Source organism: Papaver somniferum, unplaced genomic scaffold (assembly GCF_003573695.1).
Source record: "Papaver somniferum cultivar HN1 unplaced genomic scaffold, ASM357369v1 unplaced-scaffold_18, whole genome shotgun sequence".
Taxonomy (NCBI): Eukaryota; Viridiplantae; Streptophyta; class Magnoliopsida; order Ranunculales; family Papaveraceae; genus Papaver; species Papaver somniferum.
The window spans coordinates 4,379,234-4,404,561 of NW_020627707.1; the positions used below are offsets into that span (position 1 = coordinate 4,379,234).

At 36.4% G+C, this 25,328-nt stretch overlaps 3 protein-coding genes and 1 non-coding gene across 4 annotated transcripts; all 4 read left to right on the forward strand.

Moving 5' to 3' along the window:
• Nucleotides 1-17,302: 17,302 nt before the first annotated feature.
• Nucleotides 17,303-20,820, forward strand: LOC113337922 (probable glycosyltransferase At5g03795). The gene is made up of 4 exons (XM_026583461.1): nucleotides 17,303-18,399; nucleotides 18,489-18,619; nucleotides 19,201-19,549; nucleotides 19,685-20,820. The coding sequence occupies exons 1-4, from the start codon at nucleotides 17,626-17,628 to the stop codon at nucleotides 20,351-20,353; spliced, it is 1,923 nt and encodes a 640-aa protein (XP_026439246.1). The 5' UTR covers nucleotides 17,303-17,625; the 3' UTR covers nucleotides 20,354-20,820.
• A 505-nt stretch (nucleotides 20,821-21,325) lies between these two features.
• LOC113337923 (probable glycosyltransferase At3g07620) lies at nucleotides 21,326-24,033 on the forward strand. Its single transcript, XM_026583462.1, has 4 exons — nucleotides 21,326-22,283; nucleotides 22,371-22,501; nucleotides 22,707-23,058; nucleotides 23,212-24,033. The coding sequence occupies exons 1-4, from the start codon at nucleotides 21,852-21,854 to the stop codon at nucleotides 23,869-23,871; spliced, it is 1,575 nt and encodes a 524-aa protein (XP_026439247.1). The 5' UTR covers nucleotides 21,326-21,851; the 3' UTR covers nucleotides 23,872-24,033.
• A 177-nt stretch (nucleotides 24,034-24,210) lies between these two features.
• TRNAI-UAU lies at nucleotides 24,211-24,284 on the forward strand. The gene has a single exon. It is a non-coding gene; the product is annotated as a tRNA-Ile (tRNA).
• A 498-nt stretch (nucleotides 24,285-24,782) lies between these two features.
• On the forward strand, nucleotides 24,783-25,166 carry LOC113337956 (iron-sulfur cluster assembly protein 1-like). The gene has a single exon (XM_026583489.1). It carries the CDS (start codon nucleotides 24,783-24,785, stop codon nucleotides 25,164-25,166), a length of 384 nt encoding a protein of 127 aa, XP_026439274.1.
• Nucleotides 25,167-25,328: the final 162 nt, after the last annotated feature.

Genomic DNA, 25,328 nt, shown 5'->3' on the forward strand with positions numbered 1-25,328 from the left:
GTGGTACAAAATTTTCGTAACGGAAATGTAGCCATTACGAATTTCGGGTTGTAACGGCGTTCACAGTGGAGTTAAGACATTACGAATTGCCATGTAGTAACAGACCGAAGCCGTTACGAATTTTTCGTAACAACGTGGTCGTAACGGGCAAGAACCGTTACTACGTAGCACATTAGTAACAAGCCAAAGTCGTTACTACGTGTCAGGTTGAAAAAAGTTCAAGCCATTACGAATTTTTTTGTAACAACAAAAAAATTACTACCAGTCAACATTGACCTGGTCAAAATCAGTCAATAATGACCAATTCCTTTCTGTTTGGTTCTACTGTGTTCTTTGGTACCTGTCTCCATGAGTTACAAGTCTTGAGATTCCCTTTCCTATTGTGATGTACTACGCTTTGAAACCCTTCTGAGGATTTTTATGTGAACTCTTTAATCTGGGAAAACCAGAGTTATATATGAGTTTTTCCGAAAAAGGTCTCTTGTTACAACTTTGATTAGAAGTTATTCTTTTAGAGCTTGAACAAATTGATTGTTGACAATATCTTAAAACATGACCTTTAATTCTAGAATACAAACATCCTTCGTAATGATGTTTGTGGAATACTCTGATGTGAGTAGCTCATCTTAGAATCACCCGAGAGTATAGAAGCTTCTTTAGAAGATGAAAAATCTCTTCCGAGAGCCTTCAATCTTAAGCTTTTTCCTTTTTGAGGAATAAGTTAAATCAGACCTGTTGGAATTTATCCGGATAGGGTAATACCGGTTGATTTTTTGACATCAAAGTTTGATTTTCATCTTTTAGCCTTTTGAAAAGTTTGGAAACTGTCTTAATCTCATAATCATATGAGATTTTTAATGCATTGTATCTGTCTAAATATGATATTCTTATGAGCTCAGTCCTCTTTTCTTGATCAATGTTTTTACTAAGTTTCTCTTCTAAGGATTGAATCTTCAAGGAAGGTGTATTCTTGAGAGAGACTACTTCTGCTTTCAAGGTGGTGAGATCAAGAACAAGTTTCTCATTTCAGCTTGCATACTGCGCATGTCTTCTAGAAGCTTTCCTTCACTTTATAGTGCAAGAGTAAGTTCAGTTGCACATGAGAGAAATTGTTCACTCAGTTCTTTTAGTTGTGGTGTTTCTATGTTCATGTAATCAATGTATTCTCTGTTATCATGAAGAGATTTTTTGGAGTCTGAATCATTGATTGTGAATACATGGCTTAACTTAACCTCTTCTTGAGAATACTCAGACATATTTTCAGAAGAGCAAGTAGAACTTGAGGACGAAGATCCTTTTAAACACTTGCTAAAATTAAATACATAAATTAATTTTCCAAAATCTTGTGATACCTTAATTGATTCCATTTTAAGTTTTACTTTACCTCTTTGTAGACTTATGTCGTATAGATTGGATCGCACCAAACACACATTGTTAAATCTTTTCATTTTTTCCTTCTCATATACCAATTGAAAAGACGAGGGTACTCAAATACACCACAATCTTTTAAATATCAACTTATAAGTCTGATATCTGATACGTGTCACTAATGCAAAAAATTAATAAATATATTTCTCACTAATTAACTGGTAATATAGCGATAGTAAGAGATCGTTCCCAGAGCTGTGTAATCGATAGGTTATTTGATCAGCAAGATAAAATAATTAACAAAGGGGGTTTGGTTGTAAGATAATTATAAAGACAATAGTAAAGAAAAGAGATGATTAATGAATCCTTCGCCGTTACCAAGCGATAGCTGGATTGAAATACTTATCTATCTTCCGCTAGAACCATTCATCACCAACCGTAGAATAGCAGGTATGCTTAGCTATCCCCAAAAATCGTTGTATCACCGGATAACAGGTACGCTTAGTCACTGGACTCTGTTCAACTGAGCCGCCTTGAGGTACGCTTACAAGGTGTAACTCAATCGAACGCTTTAGGGTTTGTGAATTTAGGTTTGATCCCAGAAGTGAAACTCAGTACGCTCGGTTCACTTACTGGTGTTGTTTCCACACACGATTGCTTTACAGAATCCCTCTGCAAGGTCTCATGTTTTCTACTTGTGTAGGAGATGCACGACAATTACGGATCGCTCAACTCACTACTAGCAATAGAATGATAAATAGACTAATCTGGTTGCGCACCCAAATCAATCTAAGAATCAATCATAAACCCTAGATATAATGAAAACAAATGACAATGATTAAAACCTCAAATAGACTTGTATTATTAATAAATCTTCACTCTTGGAACATTGAATTCATCCTTAATCAACAAAGGATTTAGTTACTCATATTACAAAGATAAGAGTAATGGTGGTTTCCCCCTAAAGGGGTAAACCCTAGGTTTTTGATGTAGAACTTGTGATATGAGATTCACGATGATATGTGAAAGGCCTAATACCTATTTTATAGGTTTATATTGTTTGGTCTTCACGTATTTAGTTCGATTCAAGAACCCGGCCCAAAAACAACGAAATAACGTTCCCAAACGTGCCCTTAGGCCTTCCAAGGAGTTTATACACGTTTTCCTACTTGCTAGGTATGCGTACCCGTACGCGTACCCTAGTGTCTTCGGTATTCAATAAAAACTCGTTTTTGCCACAACTTCTTCATCCGAACTCGGAATGACCTAATTCTTTTTGCATTATTTTTATCTTTCAGTTCTATTCAAGATGATGATGAAAAATCCTTAATTTGAAAGAGTTAAGATCGGTCTTTGGCCCTTCTCTTGGTTTTGAGCGTTTTGCTTCTTTTCGTCGCATTTCTTCCACTTCTATTGGACTTGGGCACTTGGAATACTTATTTTTATAGATCTTTTCAGCACTTTGTAACTCCTTTTTGGATGATTCACCTATTAGAGACAAATAAGAGAAAACAAGAGTAATAATAAGAAAATATGCAAGAATAATAGCTAAAACAAGTATGGAATGGACATTAAAATCATATGAATTATGCACTTATCAAATTCCCCCACACTTAGATTTTGCAAGTCCTCGAGAAAAATATATAAAACTAATCCTAAATACAAAAACTCCATCTCGTGAGGATACAGTTGCTCTTAGCATGAATAACAGGCCATTAAACCCCTAGGTGTCCCTAGTGGACGAGTTATAGTATCGTGAGGGCTTACAAGAGATATACCCACAAAACCTACTCCAATCTCTCACCTTGGAAGAACTACTAAAGATAAACACAAAGTAATAGCTAAATAATTAGCTTGCATAAGTTCTTTAGCTGCAAACATCCCACATACATTCCAATCATCACACATAAGTATTTACTTAAGTGTGCTATTCAACCTGATTGCAAAATTCTACTAAGATATTCATCGTACTTGTTGCAACGTTTGTCACAACACTCGCGTACTGAAATCACATGGATATATAAGAGAATGGAAATGGAAAAGTGAAGTGTGCAAATGTTGACTAAAGTGAAAGATGTTACCCACAATACTTGTATGAATGTCGTCAAAGGATTCTTATTTATAGCGCACTAGTTGAGAGAAGCACCCATTTAACTCAACCACATGATTAGATACTCTAAGCGCATGTTCCTTTTCAGCAAGTACATGATAATTGCCTTGGATCCTGCGTTCCACGCTTGCTTAGGAGACGGAGACAGGGACAACGTTTCACACATACTGCTATCTAAGTGTCAAGAACCTCATCAATAGTCTTTTTGACTTGCTATATAATGATGATATGGTTTTTGTTTCATCGACTATGATTACTCCGCAATTCCGGACCTATCATTTATTAGTGTCGATAAATGAAGAGGAGCCTTATATAATGTTATTTTTTTTATCTTTTTTTTCCCCGACTCACTCTTCATGAGTGTTAGACAATTTTCTATGGGGCATTTATATGCTCAACCAATGATTACCTTGCTACAACGTCCACGGTAGTATCAGGATCCTACCAAATCACTTTAGAGAAACATAAAACTGCAAAAATAAAAAGAAAGTGATTCAGTAATGATTAATTGCGAGGACAAATCTTTCAAATGACTACCATAGCTTAGTTTCGCATTCAATTATGAACGTATATATTTAAGGATTGAAATAAATGGAACTTAATGTATAGCTTGAAGAACTGTTTCAACCTTAAGAGGTTTAGAGTGGCATCCTAAATACCTCATAATTAACTCCAAAAGATGAAGTCTCAAGAATGCAAGAAATCAAAGAGTATTATTTATTTATTTTATATGCAAATCAAACATGCTTAACTACTCCCCCACACTTAAACTCAGCATTGTCCTCAATGTTCAAAACCAAAAATTCTGATTTCTGACATAACAACCCTGAAAAACTCGAAAACTGTACAAATGGGTAGGGACTAGGGAACTAGGAAAAACATCCTAAACAAAAGTTGTTCGCGTACGTCTTTTCTATAACGTGTCAAAAAGGCACAGTATTTTGATAAATGGCATGACTTTTATGGCCTCCGGACTGACTGACATGCAATCTGAAAAAGTTCTGGAAAATACCGAAACTCAAATGTCCAGGACTTCCGCTCCACTTAAGAGACTCCAAATTCAGATTTTCTTTTTGTAAAAGAAAGGTGAGTCTGTCCTCTTTAAAACTTGGGGTCAATCACTCAAATCGGACTCCGTATGAAGTCTCAAGAGTTTTTTTCGTAACTAGTACGCAGTCAGAATTTTTCTGACGAAAATAGTTTCGTCAAAACTTTCATTATAGATATAGGACTTTGTAAAATCTAAGATGGGAATGCAAGATATAATATGAAAAACTAAGAAAATTAAAAACAAAAGGGAAAGAGATACAAAACCGATGGGTTGCCTCCCATGAAGCGCTTGGTTTAACGTCGTCAGCCCGACGTTATTGTTATCGTCCGTACACAAGTAATCTGCAAATTTGGTAATCCTTCCAAATAACAATCTGCAATTCAAATAATAGCTTCACAAAAACATTAGCACAAAACATAAATATTGAAGCTGTCACTTTATTGAAGTTTCCCCCACACTTAGTCCTTTCTACACTCAAAAGTGGATATAGAACATAGAATTCGAGAACTTTAAAAGATTCCTCGGCTTGGTGAACCTGCACAATACTCGAATCAAATACATAAAGTGGTGAATACTTAGAAGTAAAATAATCTGTTAAAACTTTGGAAGCACACAACTCCAATCCTAAGTGAGGTATTTTCTTAAAAGTTAGGTTATCAACTCTTTTAGAATCTACTTCGATTAGAGGAAAAGGATCAATAGATATATAATTATGCAAAGGATTAGATAAATCTTGTTTCGGATCCTCATTCGCAATTAACAATGAATTATTTTCCTCAAGTATATCGTGGTCCTCTATCGAACTATTATTATCTAGCTCAATTGGGTCTTCCACGAAATCAATCAATTTGGTTTCATTCTCAATCTCTTTAACAGCCTCGTCATCGGAATCGGAATCCTCCCAGAAAAATTCTAGTTCATTGGTGCAAATCCTAGGGTATTCCTTATGAGTCTCCGATAAAGAGAAAATCGGGTCTACTTCTTGCAAATCAACCGGCCTAAAAACATTGTAATCCAGATATTCATTGTAACGTTGATATGCATTTGAGTATGTCACACCGTTCATAACAATGGTTCGCTCATACCAAGGCTCCTCCTTTTGAATAGACGAATGATATTTATTACGATCCGGATTTGGAATAACTTCATCATTGTTATGTGGACTTTCCAAGGTTGCTCATCTTCAAAATACTTGTTGTCTTCGTTAAGAATTTCAGAATTAATTTGGTTTTGAGGCCAAACTTCTTCTTCGTTCCTTGTCTCCCTGAGTTGAGCAATTTGTATCTTTAAGTTGTCCACATTCCTTTGAATTTCTTGGAGTTTCTCATGTGTTTTCTGTTCCATGGTTTGGAGCCCCCGTTTTAACAGTTTAAGACACGATTCTGCAAAACTAGAGATTTTCTTATTAATAGCATAATTATCCTCCCATCCGTGTGATTGTTCACTTACATACCCGTCATAAGGTTGTTGATATGTATGTGAATATCCATAAGGTTCCGTAAGATATTGATCATGCCCAAAAGATTGGTTTTGATTATACCCATAGGATGGTTGGTAGTTGTCATATGAATGAGGTTGAAAACCATATTGATTACTACTATTATATGTCTGATCTTGTGCTCCATACATGTTATATCCGTAAGGAAACATGATGACTCACAAGAAAGAGAAAATAAAAATAAAAATCTAAAAAAAAAACAAAAGAAAAACAAGCTAAACAAATAAAAAATCAGTTAGCGACTACTCCCAGGCAGCGGCGCCAAAATTTGATGCATGTCGTTAATGCAACAAATTAATAAATATATTTCCCACTAATTAACTGGTAATATAGCGGTAGTAAGAGATCGTTCCCACCGAGAGCTTTGTAATTGATAGGTTATTTGATCAGCAAGATAAAATAAATAGCAAAGGGGGTTTGGTTGTAAGATAATTATAAAGACAATAGTAAAGAAAAGAGATGATTAACGAATCATTCGTCGTTACCAAGCGATAGCTGGATTAAAATACTTATCTATCTTCCGTTAGAACCATTCATCATCAACCATAGAATAGCATGTACGCTTAGCTATCCCCTAAACTCCTTGTATCACCGGATAACAGGTACGCTTAGTCACTGGATTCTATTCAACTGAGCCGCCTTGAGGTATGCTTACAAGGTGTAACTCAATCGAACGCTTTCGGGTTTGTGAATTTAGGTTTGATCCCAACAGTTAAACTCAGTACGCTCGGTTCACTTACTGGTGTTGTTTCCATACACGATTGATTTAAAGAATCCCTCTACAAGGTCTCATGTTTTCTACTTGTGTGGGAGATGCACGACAATTACGGATCGCTCAACTCACTACTAGCAATAGAATGATAAGTAGACTAATCTGGTTGCGCACCCAAATCAATCTAAGAATCAATCATAAACCCTAGATATCATTAAAACAAACGATGATGATTCAAACCTCAAATAGGCTTGTATTATTAATAAAGCTTCACTCTTGGAACATTGAATTAATCCTTAATCAACAAAGGATTTAGTTACTCATATTACAAAGAAGAAGAGTAATGGTGGTTTCCCCCTAAAGGGGTAAACCCTAGGTTTTTGATGTAGAACTTGTGATATGAGATTCACGATGATATGTGAAAGGCCTAATACCTATATTTATTGGTTTACATTGCTTGGTCTTCACGTATTTAGTTTGGTTCAAGAACCCGACCCAAAAATAACGAAATAACGTTCCCAAACGTGTCCTTAGGCCTTCCAAGGAGTTTATACACATTTTCCTACTTTCTAGGTATGCGTACTCGTACGCGTACCTCAAATTCCAGCAGAAATTTTCGGAACTAGGGTATGCGTACCCATACGCGTACCCTAGTGTCTTCGGTATTAAATAAAAACTCATTTTGGCCACAACTTCTTCATCCGAAGTCGGAATGACCTCATTATTTTTGCATTATTTTTATGTTTCAATTCTATTCAAGATGATGATGAGAAATCCTTAATTTGAATGAGTTAAGATTGGTCTTTGGCCCTTCTCTTGATTTTGAGCGTTTTGCTCCTTTTCGTCGCATTTCTTCCACTTCTCTTGGACTTGGGCACTTGGATACTTGGAATACATATCTTCATAGATCTTTTCAGCACTTTGTAGCTCCTTTTTGGATGATTCACCTATTAGAGACAAATAAGAGAAAACAAGAGTAATAATATGAAAATATGCAAGAATAATAGCCAAAACAAGTATGAAATGGACACTAAAATCATATGAATTATGCACTTATCAATATCTTAAGTGATCGTCTATGGATAGAGTCGGGACAGTACAAATTAAGTCATATATATATATATATATATATATATATATATATATATATATGCCTTGTGTGATTGTCTATGGACGAGGTCGAGACAATACGACAACAAGATAATTACTTGACAATATTTACGGTAATAAAACCGATTGACTTTTAGGATCAATGTCAAGTAATTCGGATTAACGTACGAGTGTAATTTACTTTATTATAATAAGACAATTATAATGCGGAAGCAAAGTAAATGACACAACAAAATTTTGTTAACAAGGAAACCGCAAATGCAGAAAAACTCCGGGACCTAGTCCAGTTTTGGATACTCTCATAATTAAGCTCCTATACAAAATCTAATACCAATTTTGTAAAGTTGAGACCAAGTAGACTACCCCTAGATACTTAGTTTCCTCAGTATCCCTGCGCCTTCGACTTATAGAGTCACGCACATGAATAGCTACTCATTTGAATCATATTCCAAACAACAAAGGAATGAATCTGTTTGGTAACCAATATAATCAATCTTTGGTAAAAGATATGTATGATTTGTTGACAAAGGCTCTTTAGTTTAAACCAATAAACTCCTTTGTCTGGTTAGATCAATCTAAAACTTCATTACCTGAATAATCAATTTCTAGATTTGCAATCAATCAATATAGAACTCAAAGAGTAACTACAAAGCGACGCAGATCTTACACAACTAGACAATCAAGTTTATCAAAGATAAACACGATATAGTTGGATCCCATCAATCAAGGTTTGTGCGCTATATTCACAAGATACGAAAACTAATAAGAAAATCTTCTTCGTCTTCAAATCTTCGATTGCCTTCAGTAACCTGCACAACACAACTCGAATCCTCTTGTGATCACACACATAATAGTCTGTTAACAATGGATTATCACAAGATGTTTTTAGATCCGCAAATGGTTCTAAAGATCCCGTCGATGCTTTGATCTAGTTTGAGTGGCCCTTATGTCACAAGAGAAGGCTCTCAAGAATAATCAAACTAGGTGCAATCAAAGTTTCAACAACCGTTAGTCAGTCAATTCAATAATAGAAAACTAAAATAACAATGTAATTATCTAGTTTCCACCAACGGTACTCGTAGAGCTTCTTGATCCCACAGAAGTCTGTAAACGAGCAGTCGTAAGAGATTTCACCTAATTAGGGTACGTTCCTCTCCGGATAGACGGCTCCACCGGAAACAACAAGAATGAAGTTTGCATGGCTCTTAAGATAGTTTGCAAGAAATATAATGACCCGTCCATCCACCGATACTGTCCCCACCTTGCCACTAGGTTATCCGATAGTGTTGGGTTTTCAACGGGCGTCGCTGCGGTAATCCGTCAACAACTTCCCGGGAGGTCACCCATCATGGATTACTCCCACCCGAGCACGCTTAACTTCAGAGATTTCTTCCAACTCTGGAGCCAATTGTGCTGAAAATGCCTCGGTGTTAGGAAATGACAAACCATTACTTATATTCAAACCGACCAACCAATGCCGAATATCGGGGTATTACAAAAAATGTAAACTCAAGTATTTATAAACCAAGGTTGTTTGAAAAATAAGTAAATTCCAAAACCGAAAATATTCTCAAGATATGCATTAAAGTACCTAATTTCGGTTTTCCTATTTCCAATTAATACCAAACCATTTTTCCGAAATCTCTCTTAGAAAACTTCTATTATTAGTGTAACAAATTAACTAATAATATTTTCCAGAGGATATGCTTTAATTGCTGGTAATTAAAACATATATTATGTAAATCATAATTAAATGTTTTTCAATATTTCGGTATGGGATCACCTTGAGCATCAGGGAATATCTTTGTACAATTAATGATGAGAGTTATGTACATGTTCAAGTAATGTCGACATCTAAAAGTCTCTCCCAGCAAACCCTAATTCCAAGATCACATAAAACATAAAGAGATATGTGAATATAGGAAATTCGTTTTTACTCATTGGGATCGGTTATACCATGATTCATAATTTAGTTGTAACCGGTTATACCATGCTTCCAAAAATAGGTTGTGACCTGTTACACCATTCTTCCCAAAGGTAGCTTGTGATCGGTTACACCTTACTTCCCAGGTTAGCTTGTGACTGGTTACACTTTGCTTCCCAAGTTAGCTTGTGACCGATTACAACTAACTTCCCAATGTAGCTTGTGACCGGTTATACCTTGCTTCACAAAGTATCTTGTGACCGATTCAACAGGCTACCTATTGTAGGCTATGATCGGTTATACCTCAATTATAAACATAAGTTAAGATAGGTTTTACTTGTCATCTTGTATTGGTCATCTAAAAGATATTCAATAGAGAACCAGACCAATCATGATTTCCCTTTTGATTATGAACCAATTTCATACATCTATCCCTTAAACTAAAGTATTAATACATAGTTTTCTAGGATGAAATCACACCTATATCTTACACATAATCAAGTAACTAAATACAACTATTATGTTGATGTCGTATTTAAGAAGTTCCAAAAGATAAGCGTTTATACTTCGTAATTCAATAAATTCCTTGACTTTTTGATCATAATGATATGACCAAGTCTAATCACTAGAATATTATATATATATAGCTTCACATGTTAAAGATACGTTAGGAATGGAAACAATTCGAGTCATTATTACTAATCTCAAGTGGAAGGATGATGTCTTCGTTGCAGTCATTACTTCTTCTCATTCTTCAGGTCTTTGGAGTAATACTTGTATGTCTCAACATTCATAGACTTTCTAGTCTCACCTAAACGAAGTTGATTCTAGTATTTAATCAAGCGACTCTAGATGAGTTCTGATACTAAAATATGACAACCAAACTTGACATACCAACGCTTGGTAGGTTCAACCAAGCTATGCTCTAACAAACATTAATATCTTTTTGTGAACCCGGAAGACCAAACAAAGTGTGTCATATCCAACAATCATAAGAAGCAGCAGCTTCATGGGTAACAATTGGTTTCAGGTAATGACCCTTTTATTGACCGTCCCAATAAACAGGGCATCCCTGCCATACCTAATACATGAAGCCAAGACTATCCAGCATCCCTGGGAATCCCCTTTCCAGATTTTCCCTCAATATTTGTCTAACATCTTCCTCGATTGATTTTCGCAAATACGTTGGACCAAAATGATTATTTATTACTACTTCGCAAAACAATGAAAGATAAGTGAATCAACTTTTTTTCCCATACGAAGGTACTTATCGTTCGCATCCGTTGGTTCTCCATAACCTAGAATCCTTAGAGCCAAAGTAAATTTCTGTTCAGGACTATGACCTCTCATATTTAGTGCATCAAACTGATAATTAAATTGAGGTTCTACTCGACAAATCTCATGTCACCAGGTGCCGAGGCATGCGGAATCAACATTGGAAATCTTGATCAGAGTACACATAATTGGGAAGAACATAATTGTGTGCTTCAGCTTCTGGTGGTAAAATCCCCTCCCTCGAATATCTTCTTGAAAATACTTCTTTTGGCTCCGTAACTCTTGGTATGTGGCCCGAATGTACGAGCATCATAGTGTCGATTAGTTGTTTATCTTCAACTTCCTCATCTTCAAGTTGTTTCAACCTCCGTTGATGAATTTATTGCTGTAATATTAACCGAATCATAATAACATTTCTCTATTCAATGGATCTCACCATTGATGATTATGAAATTTAAAATTGAGAATCAGATAAAGAAATTGGTAAAATATATATGTAGAATTAGGTGTAAGTAATTTGAATAAGTATAAGGGCGTATACATAAGAACCAGCAGGGGAAAATAACTGTTACAAAATAGGTGTAAGTAATTTGAATAAGTATAAGGGCGTTATGCATAATATCACCAGCGATATTGAAAGGATCGCGCGATGAAGACTATGACGCTAACGATATTCATAATATCACCAGTGTTGTTGATAATAACTGTCGATAGCAACTCAATCACTTTGTTGTTTTCCCATGCCACCTGGTATGTGAAACAATATTTTAACCTTGTGCACATGAATAGGCCTAATCTTGCTAGAACAACTGAATACCACTCGCAAGATTATACTCAGGTATCTCAGCTCATAGATATTTATTCAAAAGAATGAGATGAGGCTGCTCTTACAAAATTATTTATCCTGAATAAATAGTGCAAATTCAGCGCATTTGCATTTCTTACTCCGAGGATGATTGTATTAGGTGGTCACTTACCAAGTATGGTAAGTTCTCGACTAAATATGTTTACAAAGTTTTGTAACTAATCAATGTGTGGCTACTGTACATCAGCAAAAACAATGTCTCAGGTTATGGCATATGGACATATTACCAAAACTCAGGTTGTGTATTTGGAAGTGCGTTCAGATATATTACCTCTAAAAGATTATCTATTTAAAATTAAAATTGTTGGTAATGAATGTTGTCCACTTTGCTGTAGACATCCTGAATCCTTTGACCACCTATTTTTTCATTGCGACTTTGCTAGAGTCGCCTGATTTCATTTCTATCCTCAAGTGTTTGCTATTATACAACAATTTGTTTCTTTAAGGGACTAGACTATGCTGTGGTTTGTGCTAATATTACTTCTGGTCTTCATAAAACTTTTAATATTTACATTGCTATTCTGCGGAAAATTTGGAAAGCACGTTGCATTTCCAGTATGGAAAACAATAACCAATGCCCTGTTGAAACTATCCATAAAATTCAAGTTCTGCTAAAGTCTCTTACTCAAACACGAAACTTTTATCTTAGCCGGTCTTTAGAAAAATTACTTTGATGTTGTTACTATATCAAATAAGTATCAATTCTATTGCTCTGAAATAAATCAACATCCTGATACTTGTTTAATGTTCGTGGATTCTTCCTTGTGGAAAATTTCACTTGCTGCAGGTTGTGGGATCGTCTTCTATCGAGCCAATGGTCGATTTGCAGCAGACAAATGCTGGCCAACAATATAAGAATTGGTTACCGAAGAAGAGGCTCAAGCCCTTTTGAAATCTACTGAATGGGCTAGTGATATGTGTGTTCAAAACATCATCTTCATTTCTTAAAATCTTCCACTGGTCAATGCTCTAAATGGTGATGTTACCAATATCCCTTGGACAATTTTGTCTTATGTTCAAGACTGTAAAAACGAAGTTTATATGTTAGGTAGTTCTTTATGTAAATATGGGCCGCGTAAGATGAATGGGGCAGCGAACACTTTAGCTAGGTTAGCAGTGAAATTCTGTGTTTCTAGTGTTTGGGATAACAAACTCCTGTATGTGTTGTAGGGTGAACCTCTATACTTTACCGATAAAAAAAGAGAGGTTTAATTAACCTTCGTATCTTTGTTTTGTTGGGTTTTAGTAAAGCTTTTTCTCTTCCTACAAAAAAAAAAACAATATTTAGAGGATTTGAAAGTCAATTACAATAAGTTGGTGGGTAGCATGGCAACAAGCTGGGCACCAACACCCTTTTGGATAGCTAAACCTATTCTATAAAAAAGAGTACCGCCTATCTTATAATTAACTTCATGGTTCGTGATACAATTCTTTGAACTCTTCAAGAAAACGATAGTTTCTTCACCCAATTCGCCCAAAGTCGAGAAAGCCAAAACACCAAAGCCATAACCATGAAGGGAGCACTTGTCTAGGTATTTATTGCGTTTATGCTTAATAGCTCTAGATATGGCATGACCGCGTATGAAAGTACGAACTCCCCCGACAGTGAATGGTGAAACACCAGTAACATCAAAACACACATCCTGACCGTTTACCCAACAATGAACAAGAATATCTGCAGGTTTCAAGTAAGTATCGTTATCCGATAAAAAACCAAGAACTACCTCCTTCCTCGCATGTACACCATCCTTATAACAAATGTCAGCAAATACATGCCTCACAAGGTCATGACGGAATTTGAGACCGACATCATTAGCGCAATGCAAATCATGGACACCGAAAATATCCATCCTTTTGTTACAACTAGAGCATGTACTATATTCCCTGAAAAGAGGTGTGCCAATCTATATCTTAACATGGACCTAAATTGACGAGGTTCTAGACTTTGATTTGAACCACTAATGGGAATCGCCTTAAGAAAATCCTGAGCATGAGCCATCCTGTTACTTTGCCATAAAACAGAATCCCGACTGGACATACATAGGTTTGACGAAATATTCTTCTTAACAACATCAAAATATAAAACTGTCAGAGAACGCATTGGATGGGGGCAATATTATTGAGGTTGAAGGTAGAAGAAGAAAATCCAATACCTCTAAGAAGCTATTCAAAGCTTGCTGGAAACACTTGCTAGGCACATCAGTGGAGGACACATTAAGCATGGTCTCTTGTAAATCCCTAGTTTGAAAACATGATGCGATATAACAATAGTGGCTAGTATCTTCCATAGTGTAAACACCAAGACTGCCTTCTTTCATCGGCAAGGTGGCAATACGCTGTTGGAGGGGTCCAAAGCCTGCGTCATCTCCTGTGACCACGTGTCTCAAAAACTGAAACAAACATTGATCAAAAAGGGATTTAGCTTGAAGAAAATCCATAGGGTTGGTAGTCCTTATAGCAAAATATAATCTAGCTACCCCGGAGCAGATGCGTAACAGTAGAAGCTCACTTTGAGGATCTTGTAGTTTCTTCACAGTGTCCATTAGATAGATTGTTTTTTCCACTCTAGCCTGAATTAAATCGCTGCAAAACTGAAGATCTAAGCTAACTGGTTCACCCAACAGTTTGACCCCTCTAGACGGCCTACCGATGTCAGCCGGAAACACATTACCAGCTAAAATCCTAGGGTCAACAACAGGCCTAAAAATCTTAGTTTTCTTGATGTTTTGATGAAGCCCTCTACTGTCCCATCTGACGGAATGATGCTCAATGCCTTCGACACTTCCAACGTATCGCCTACCAATGTGCCATCATCTAAATACCACGCTTGTAAGTCAAGCTTGCATTGCGAAGAAATCATACAATAAGAAGATATAAAACGAGTGCAAATAATAAGGGACCTAAAGGGTCACCTTGCTAAACTCCCAAGGCCGAAAATAGAGTGAATTCGTTGTAGTAAAATCTTATGGGCTGAGAGTAACAAAACTCCACCCACCTTACAATACTTGGGCATTTGCTCTGAACGATTTTTTGGGGACCATGGTTTTTTTGGGGGGACCATGGTCCTATTAGGCCACCTACCCTATAGTTATAAGGGGTGTCCTAAAGCATTGAAATGACTAACCTATCCTTAACCTAATTTAATTTAAAACCACCCCAATAACCACCTATATATATATATAACCACCACCTCCTCCCACCACCACCTCCCACCATCGCCGATTACCACCACCACCACCTCCGATTATCACCACCACCAACCACCGATTACCACCACCACCTCTGATTACCTCCACCACCAACCACCACCACCACTATATATATATATAACTTAATTTAAAACATTAACAAAGATATTCCCACAAACCCATTACTTGTCATTCGTTTTTGGTTGAATAAATGAGAAGTAATCATTAAAATGAGTTGAAAATGGAAGTTGCAGAGAGGTTTAATGGAGGGTTTTTTTTTCAGAGAAAAGTTCGGTTATCAAGAATTAATTTTTTCTTAACCGAACTCAGAGTTCGGTTGATTCGCAAAAAAATACTTTTAACCGAACTCCTTGTATTAGAACAACACAAGTCCATAAGTTCGGTTCCTTCGCAAAATAAGGATATCACTGAACTTTAGTTTACGAAAATAATGATAAGTACACAAGTTCGGTTCGTTCGCAAAAATGTTAAGTTTTACCGAATTCTACCTTTGAAACTTCGTAACCGAACTCTACCTAATTCTCCAAGAAATAAATTTCGTAGTAACCGAACGTTTGCCTAATTGCGTATATGCATATATAAGCCCAGTTCGGTTGATTCGCAAAATATGTTGAAGTTTGCGAACCAACCGAACTTCTAACACTAGGTTACTTTTAACCTGCAGTTCGGTTGGGAACTTGGTTGCGTTGAAGTTTGCGAACTAACCGAACACACAAGATGTACCCAAATAAATTGTTAAGTTCAAAGTTCGGTTACCTACCATTTTATCCTAGGTAACAGAACATTACACTGTACGACCAAAACCTCCATTAACGAGCGAGTTCGATAACCTGCGTGTTTGGAAAACTTAACCGAACTACACTTTCAGGTGTGTTCGGCTACATGTTCTTGATATATGGTAACCGAACTGGCCCAAATCTACATAAAAAATTTCATTTTTTTTGAAAGTTTGGAGCAATTCAACCAAAATTATCTAAGTTTGAAGCCTACCTGGGTACCCAGACACCCTTCCTCCGGTTGTGGTTGGTAAAATCCATCGTTTTTCATGTTTTCCTCCTTCATCTTCTCTAACTTTACTCTCTCAATAATTCTACTTCTTTAAAAAAAAACCATCTGATTTTTTAATCTCACTAATTATCTTTAATTTAATCATCTCACTAATCATTACACTAACTATTATTAACACTAACTAATCATCATCCAAAATTAATCAGGAGGGTAATTTATATATTAATATAAATATCTAGATAAGGGGTGATCTAAATTTATTTCTAATATCTTTATCCAAAATAAAATCATGGTCTCAAAAAAAACTATGGTCCCAAAAAATCGTTCTTTGCTCCGTACTTCCTTGATCAGAGTAGGGGTGTAAATAGTACCTGAAAATACTCGGCCTGCCTGTATCCGCCCGAGCCCGCCTGTACCCGAAGTAGCCCAAAGCCTGTTATGGCCCGTCATGGACCACCCGGCCTGGCCTGGATTAATTTATTGGGCGGTCTCGGGCTTTGCGATTAATTTTGATGCCCGGCCTGGTGCCCGGCCTGAAAGCCTTCTATGTGCCATTAATCATTTAATATCCTCTTAAAAAGACTTAAAAGTTACAATTTTATAATTGTCAATTTTGTGTCAAGAAAAATAAAATATATAATTGTTTTTTTACTTATAATTAACCTTTTCAAAACATTAATGGTAATATATTTTCTTATTAGAAATTAAAAATTTGTCAGTGTAATTTAAATATAAAATAATACTATCACTTACGATATGCGATGTTGGAAAGGAAATGATATTGTATTTAATACCGTTCATTTGAAAATTTAAACTAAAAAAAAAAAATTCAAAATAGTGGCCTGGCCTGCCCGTATAAAAAGCGGATTTTGGGCGGTCTTTGGGTAGCAAATTATCTACTTGTGCCCGGCCTATCCGGCCTGAATTTGTTTACGGGCTCACAAATATTAAGCCTGGCCTGCCCGGCCTGCCCGAATTTACACCCCTAGATCAGAGTGGTCCTTCTTCCACTAAATAAAAAGAGGTGATAGGTGAAATCAACCAACAGTACCCCAAACATTAACAGTGTCACCTGAATGTAATTTACATACAGAACAAGGGCATTTGCTAATAATTCTGAATACATTTGTCTCCGTCTCTGTTTTTATTTTGAAAATTGAAATGTTCCTCTCTCCATCACACAGTACCCAACATTAGAAACTTTAGATTAAAACAAAAAGAAGAAAGAAGAAAAAGAGAAAAACGGAATCTTTCTTCAGTCTTTTCAAACCCCAAGATTAAGGAAGAACATTTTCAATTTTGGATCCTAGGGTTTGTTTTATTGTTCTTGTTTTTAGCTCCGGATTTCTCTGTTAAAAGACCCACTTTTGGATTTTTTTTTTAATTTTCTTTTTGCTCATTTTAGTATTAATTCTGCAATGTTCTTGAAATTAATGCATGAATTTTAAACAAAGATGCAATTTTTTTCAATGGGGGTGTACTTTGAGCTTCATTAATGGAGTTTTCAGTTCCATTTCGTCAAAAGCCATGTCAAGTTGAGACTAAGAAACTGTTGTTTCTGATAGGGGTAATCACAATTGCAGCTTTTGCTGTTCAAATTTTCTCAACTCCACACCAGAATATAATCTTCAACGCCCCAGCTGCAAATTCTTCAAAAGTTGGTAACTTTACGCCTTTGCATGATTCAACGATAGCTAATTTATCACTGGTTAATGAGGTAGTGGTGGCTAAGAATGAAGAGAATGAAATGGAGGAGCAATTGAAGGATGAAACTGAGGTGGTGGTGGTGGATAGAAAGAATGAAGCGGCTGAAATGTGGGAACATACGGTGGCGCCGCCGCCGGATGAAAGGGATGGAGTTTTTGAAGAGAAATTTGATTATATGTCATTAGCTCCAGTGGGTTCTCCAATTACTAGTCCAAGTAATGCAGTAGAAGAAATTGTGGATACAAATGTTGCTTCTGATTCTGTTGTATCTGTGGAGACTAATAAATCTGCTGTGGATGAGCAAGTAATTGGTATGGGTATGAAAGAGGAGAAGCCAATCTTGATTCAAAGTGCTTCGGCTACTTTGAGCAGTAATTCAATTGAGACTAGTGATCGTGCAAAAAAGATGTCTCATAAATCGATTAAGTCAATGCTGGATGAAATGATTCTGCCTAGTGATCCTTTAACGAAGATTAGGATGAAGATGCCTCCCAAAAAAGTAACATCAATTTCTGAAATGAATGTTCTGTTGCTTCAGAATCGTGCTTCGTTGCGTTCGATGGTACATGTTTTAGTTTCTTGAGTTTACCTTTGATTTTATGATTTGAGTTTAGTGCAGGAAAATGTTAACATTTGTTGTTTGGCTTGCAGAGACCGCGGTGGTCTTCAAAACTAGATCAGGAAGTTCTGGCTGCAAAAGCCCAGATTGAGAATGCTCCAATTATAAAGAAGGATCGGGAGCTTTATGCTCCTGTTTACTGTAACGTGTCGGTGTTCAAAAGGTAAGTTCAATTGGAAAACTGAACTACTACAACTGCTTGTGTTCAAACAATTAGGTGTTTAGCCTAACACATTTCTTAATGCTTTCATGAATTCAAATGATTTATTTGCTTCATAAGTGTACATACACGGTTCGTAAGAATCATTCTTATGGTTTTGCTTGCTGGGTAGTCCCTTATTCTGTTATTTAATCGTTGCTGTTGTTCCTCCAGTAACCCTTACATACAGACAAGCCGTTAAAAGTAACAAATTGTCAAATTTAAATCTAGATTCGTGTATCACGTCTGCATTTCTCACCCCTGTGGCATTATAATACCCTAAACTCTGATCTAGCTTCTGCTATGCTCTGCTGTCCATAATAATATGCTTCTCACATGGACTTCGAAATCAAGATGAAAATTGACTGGAGGCGGAATAAGAATTTTCTCAGCTGTAAATTTTTATGGATGTGTTAATATTTTTTTTCATACACCCACTTTGTTTCAGATCTGTTGTCAGACATCACATGTAGTAGCAATGACTGACAATATTTAATCCCACAACTGCATTTTGAAGAGTTCTAAATGTTAGATTGCATGTGCAGGAGTTATGAATTGATGGAAAAAATGCTAAAAGTTTATGTTTACAAGGAAGGTAAAAAGCCCATTTTCCATGACCCAATACTGGAAGGAATCTATGCTTCCGAAGGATGGTTTATGAAACAGATAGAAGGAAATGAGCAATTCACTGTTAAGGACCCCAGAGAAGCTCACCTGTTTTATATACCGTTCAGTTCACAAAGTCTTAGGTACACTTTGTATAAAGCTAATTCACACAGTAAGAAGAACCTGATCAAGTATATGAGTGATTACTTGAACATGATCACTGCAAAATATCCTTTCTGGAACAGAACTGGTGGAGCAGATCATTTCTTTACCGCTTGCCATGACTGGGTATTCTTCTCGAGCTCTCCAACTTTAAGCTTCCAATAAGTAAAGATATTCAACCTTGTTGAACATTCTATTAGTATGAATTCTCTTCATTGTGAAATTAAACTATGAAAGATTCTAATAGCCTGTAATTTTTAGGCCCCAGCAATTACTAAGCGAATTATGAGCGCATGCCTCAGAGCTCTCTGCAACTCTGATGTCTATGAGGGTTTCGTACTAGGAAAGGATGTTGCTCTCCCAGAAACATTTGTGCTTTCAAAAAGTGATCTTCTCAAAGATAAAGGAGGAAAACCTCCTTCGGAGAGACGAACATTGGCCTTCTTCGCAGGAAATATGCACGGATATCTGCGTCCTATATTACTAAAGTACTGGGAGAACAAAGACCCTGGCATGAAGATCTATGGTAAGATGAGTAAAGCTCAAAAGAAAGAAATGAACTACATCCAACACATGAAGACAAGCAAATTCTGCATTTCTGCTAAAGGGTATGAGGGAAATAGTCCTAGAGTTGTCGAAGCCATCTTCTTCGAGTGTGTTCCAGTGATCATATCAGATAATTTTGTTCCTCCTTTCTTTGAGGTTCTTAATTGGGAGGCCTTTGCAGTTTTTGTCGCAGAGAGAGATATTCCCAACTTGAAGGAGATACTCGCTTCGATACCTGATGAGAAGTATGTAGAGATGCATAAGAGAGTGAAGAAGGTGCAGAAACATTTTCTTTGGCACAGTAAGCCGGTGAAGTATGATGTTTTTCACATGACCCTGCATTCTGTCTGGTATAATCGAGTTTTTCAGATTAAAGCCAGGTAAATCAGTAGTTAAAAGATAGGTTATATTTGTTAAAAAAAGAACGTATGAAGCAAACAGAAAGGAGGGTGGAATTGAAGAATATGCGTGAACCATCTGAGTCCAATTGGTGGGAAGAATAGGTCTACAAACTGAAAAACAGAGTTTTTTTGACCTGTCAAATACCTTTAAAGGACATCAGTCAATTCCAGAATGCGGTGTGCAAGCTGGGAATTGATAAAAGTAACTTTCAACTGGGAGACAATTAACTTTATTCCCGCACTTGTAAATTCAACCTGATAAAGTGATAGTATTTCGTGATTGTTAGTCAGTCATCAGAAGTTTAACTTCGTGTAGGATTAGAATCACATTCATGTAAGTAAAATCGCATGTTGATTTAAAAAATTAATTAGTTAATTTGTGATCATATTGTAAGCTTTTGTGCAATATTTTTAATAAATCAATCCAGCATTCTGGATATTTTTTTTGAATCTTCGGACTCCCCTGGAATTGGGCGTATTTTGGAGCCTGGCCATTTGGCCAAGCAAATTTATTGCTCACATCATCGTCAGTGTCTTTAACTTTAGATTTTGGACCAGTATGTGACACCCCAATGAATGAATAATGGATTAGGTTTGGAGTGCTCTGAAGAATATTGCCAATCTTCAATTAAGGTAATACCTGTCTGCTTCCTAACTTCATTTTGCAGTGTACTGGTTGGTCTTTTTTCATTTCTTGTTTGCTATAGTAAGTTTTTCTTCATCTTGCAGAAATAGAAGGCAGTAGCCACTTGGAGGATCAAATCGTTTGGATTGCTGTTGTGCAGCTCAGGTCAGTTTACCAATAAAACCACTCATTCACAATTTGTTCAGATGTCTTTTTCCTTCAAACTTAATTGAAGAGTTCTCATTTCAAATTTGGCTACTAAAAATTTTGTCACAAGTCAACATTGAACAGTTGTGTCACTTCAGTTAATACTTGACAGATTTTATGGGCTTTCTCTAAATAAACAAATATACTAGTGTTGATTATTTCTTATGTTCTAGACTTTTTTTGAATATTTGAAATGTCTCTGTAATGACACAGTAACCAACTAGCAACAACCACACAAGCTGAAACACATATCAGAAAGATATTTTTTTCAAGACACCAAATAGGAATTATGGATACAAAGTCAGACGTAATCTGTCATCAAGTTACCAACTTATTCTAATAAAATTTATTCATAAGTTTATAATTGTGTAAGTTCTTTATTTTGTTTTAGAGTGCAAACTCAATATCTTAGTGAGTATCGATTTTCAATCCGGTGGATTCTTTTTTCTGTTTTTTTTTTGTATTCTAGTGTTTCATCTATGTTAATTCTTAAGAAATAAAAAGGATTTTTGTAATTGTTTGAAGCTTTGCCAAAAAAATTTTTGCTACCCTGCTGTTGAAGCTTTCAATATAGCAAAGAGTATTTTTCGAGGTTATGAAACTCTGAAGTAAGCTTCTTGGCTTATTTTGTTACCATATAGTTGTGGATATGGAGTTTTCGCTTCCATTTCATGAGAAGCCATGGAGAGTTGAGACTAGGAAATTGTTATTTTTTATAGGAATGATCACTTGTGCCGCTTTCTCTGTGCAAATTTTCTTAACCCCGTACGAGAATGTATTTCGTGCTTTATTTCTTGTTAATAATGCACCAGCTGGAGATTCTTCTCTTGATATTTCGATGATGGGTATTTTGACGCCCTTTTATGATTCTTCCATGGCCACTCCAAGCGAGAATTGTACTGAGACTATTGATCCTGCTAAGAAGATGCCTCAGAAATCAATAAAAGCGATGTTGGCTGAGATGATTCCATCGAGTAACCATATGAAGACGACTTGGATGAAGATGCCTCCCAACAGAATAAAATCAATATCTGCAATGAGTCGTTTATTGCTTAAGAATCTTGCTTCTTCCCATTCAATGGTATAAGTTTTTGGTCTTTGTTCGTTAGTTTGACCCTGGAAATGATTCAAGTGCATAAAAATGTTAACTTTTGTTGTTTGGTTGCAGAGACCAAAATGGTTGTCAGAACAGGATCGTGAAATTCTTGCCGTAAAATCAGAAATTGAAAATGCTCCTGTTATAACGAGCGATAAAGATCTCTATGCTCCTATTTACCGCAACCTTTCTACGTTTAGAAGGTAAGACTTGTTAGGATTACTGAAATACCAGAACTTCGTGCAGGACATCCTGTTAAGTTGCTATACTAAATGATTTCTAGATTTCCCATTCGTATATGAACTTTATGCTCATGTGTCGATTGTTAAGTACTCTCCTTAAGCGAATAATTAGACATTACTAGTTTGTCATAGTTTTCAAAAGCTCTAATTGTTAGTACATGTACAGGAGCTATGAGTTAATGGAAGCGACACTTAAAGTTTACATTTATAAGGAAGGCGAAAAACCTTTTTTCCATGACCCAATACTTGAGGGAGTGTACGCATCTGAAGGATGGTTTATGAAACAGATGGAGGAAAACAAAAAATTTGTTGTTGAGGACCCAACAAAAGCTCACCTATTTTACTTACCTTTTAGTTCAGAAAGCATTAGGTACAGTAGTTTGTATGATCGTAAAACACGCAGCAAGGCAAACTTTATCAAGTTACTGAGTGACTACTTGGACACTATCAAGGCAAAATACCCTTTCTGGAACAGAACTGGCGGAGCAGATCATTTCTTTACTGCTTGCCATGACTGGGTATGCTTCTCAAGTTCTCTTACATTTTCCATCTTTGAAGTTCTAGCATTCTATTGCTACAAGTTCTCTTACATTTTCCATCTTTGAAGTTCTAGCATTCTATTGCTATAGGTTCTTTCTCTTCATTATTTCTAACAGTTCCTATTTTCTTAGTCCCCAATGATGACAAAGCCGTTTATGAATCAGTGCATCAGAGCTTTCTGCAATTCTGATGTCAATGACGATTTCGTATTAGGAAAGGATGTCGCTCTTGCTGAAACATTGGTTCTTTCAAAAAGTGATCTTCTCAAAGACATAGGAGGGAAACCTCCTTCAGAGAGACAAACTCTGGCTTTCTTCGCAGGGAACATACACGGATATCTCCGCCCTATCCTACTAAAATTCTGGGAGAACAAAGACCCTGACATGCAAATATATGGTAAGATGAATAGCACTGTCACTGCAAAAATGAATTACATCCAACGTATGAAGTCCAGCAAGTACTGCATTTCTGCCAAAGGTTATGAGGTGGCTAGTCCAAGGGTCGTCGAGGCCATCTTTTTCGAATGTGTCCCTGTGATTATATCTGACAACTATGTTCCTCCTTTCTTCGAGGTTTTGGATTGGGGGTCATTTGCAGTTTTTGTGTCAGAGAAAGACATTCCCAATTTGAAGGAAATACTCCTTTCAATACCAGAGGACAAGTATATAGAGATGCATAAGAGGGTGAAGAAGGTGCAGCAACATTTTCTTTGGCATGATGAACCGGAGAAGTATGACATCTTTCACATGACCCTTCATTCTATCTGGTATAATCGAGTTTTTCAGGTTTAACACTCGACGAGAGTATTGTATAGTATTCGAGACAGGCGTCGATTCATTCATTTTACTATTGAAGAGTTTTATGAACATCACATACTGCAGAGGTTGTAAACTTGCAAGTTGTACTAGTAAATAATCATGTCTATATCAATAAAGCGGAAAATTTTACCAAAACGTATTACAGGATCTATATAAGGTCAAATAGAATACTAGAGTTTTACTCTCTACCCAACAATCCCGAAGAACGTTGAGGTAAGCAAGAAACAATGAAATACTGTAAAGACTGGACACAGACATGTTTGCTCTGAGTTAAGGTTAAATTCTCTAAATAACAGAAGACAATCAACAACTGCTCGCGTAGCTCAGTTGGTTAGAGCGTTGGTCTTATGAGCCGAAGGTCGCGGGTTCGAGCCCCGCCGGGAGCAATTTCTTTTAACTTTTTTGCTTTTGCTTCAAAATATTGTCGCATGCGTTTCCTATCCCTCAGATGCAGCGAGAGAAGATTTGGGTATTCTTTCACGACTGCTGGTAGTACTCCGGTTGCTCCTAAGGTATTCTTAAGGCGGACAATCTTTAGGTATGTATCACTGTATTTTCTTTTTCTTCCGTTTATTATCGTTTTACTTGTGTTAGGTTTATCGAGATGTTCTTACGTTGGTTAGCCTTTGTTAGATCTCATTGAATTTGTAATCGAAAATAGCTCTTCATTAGGTCACGGGATCATGGTTTTTATATCCGAGGAATTAGAGCGTGCCAGGATTGGATAACCTTATACGAGTCTTTATTTATTTATTTATTTTTTATTATTTTTCTTTTTTTTTAAGAAGTAGAGGTAGTATATACTTATTACCTTGTACGTCTTAACTTGTCTTTGTCACAGAAATATCTAAAGAAAAACTCACACAGAAGGAAAGAAAGAGAAGATGTTGAGGTATGGTTGTAATAGAATTTTGGGGTTAGGGCAAAGAACCTCCCAAACCGGAGCACAGGGTGTGTTGGTAAGATCATACCATGAAAGAATTGTGGATCATTACAATAGCCCACGGAACGTTGAATCTTTTGATGAAAATGATTCTACAGTTGTCATGAAGCTAAAATTTAAAGTTGCTTCTTCATCTGTAGCCACTGAATGGACCAAGGGAAGGCAGGAGGAGGAAGTCTTAACCAACAAAAACACTGAAATAGTGAATAATCCTTCACTCACTGCAGAGGATGTAATCAGGGATGCATTGAAAGATTTTAAAGCAAAACGACTCAAGGCTGGAAGCAGTGCCAATGCTAAGGAGGACGAGGCTGCTCATGCGTGACAATGTGCACAATCATGCAATCTGTGTTGGTTTGGATGATGAAGACCGTGGTTGTAATATCTCCTTAAACAAAGCACGATATTTCTTAGTTGAAAAACTGAGTGACTTGCCACTAAGAGTCCCAACTCTGTTTATTTCATTTGTTTTTCTGAATAAAATCTG

Coding starts and splice junctions, on each gene's coding strand:
- LOC113337922 (XM_026583461.1), top strand. CDS start 17,626: ATGGAGTTTTCAGTTCCATTTCGTCAAAAGCCATGTCAAGTTGAGACT. Junction 18,620..19,200: donor AACGTGTCGGTGTTCAAAAG/GTAAGTTCAATT, acceptor TTGCATGTGCAG/GAGTTATGAATTGATGGAAA. Junction 19,550..19,684: donor TTACCGCTTGCCATGACTGG/GTATTCTTCTCG, acceptor TGTAATTTTTAG/GCCCCAGCAATTACTAAGCG.
- LOC113337923 (XM_026583462.1), top strand. CDS start 21,852: ATGGAGTTTTCGCTTCCATTTCATGAGAAGCCATGGAGAGTTGAGACT. Junction 22,284..22,370: donor TTGCTTCTTCCCATTCAATG/GTATAAGTTTTT, acceptor GTTTGGTTGCAG/AGACCAAAATGGTTGTCAGA. Junction 23,059..23,211: donor TTACTGCTTGCCATGACTGG/GTATGCTTCTCA, acceptor CTATTTTCTTAG/TCCCCAATGATGACAAAGCC.
- LOC113337956 (XM_026583489.1), top strand. CDS start 24,783: ATGTTGAGGTATGGTTGTAATAGAATTTTGGGGTTAGGGCAAAGAACC.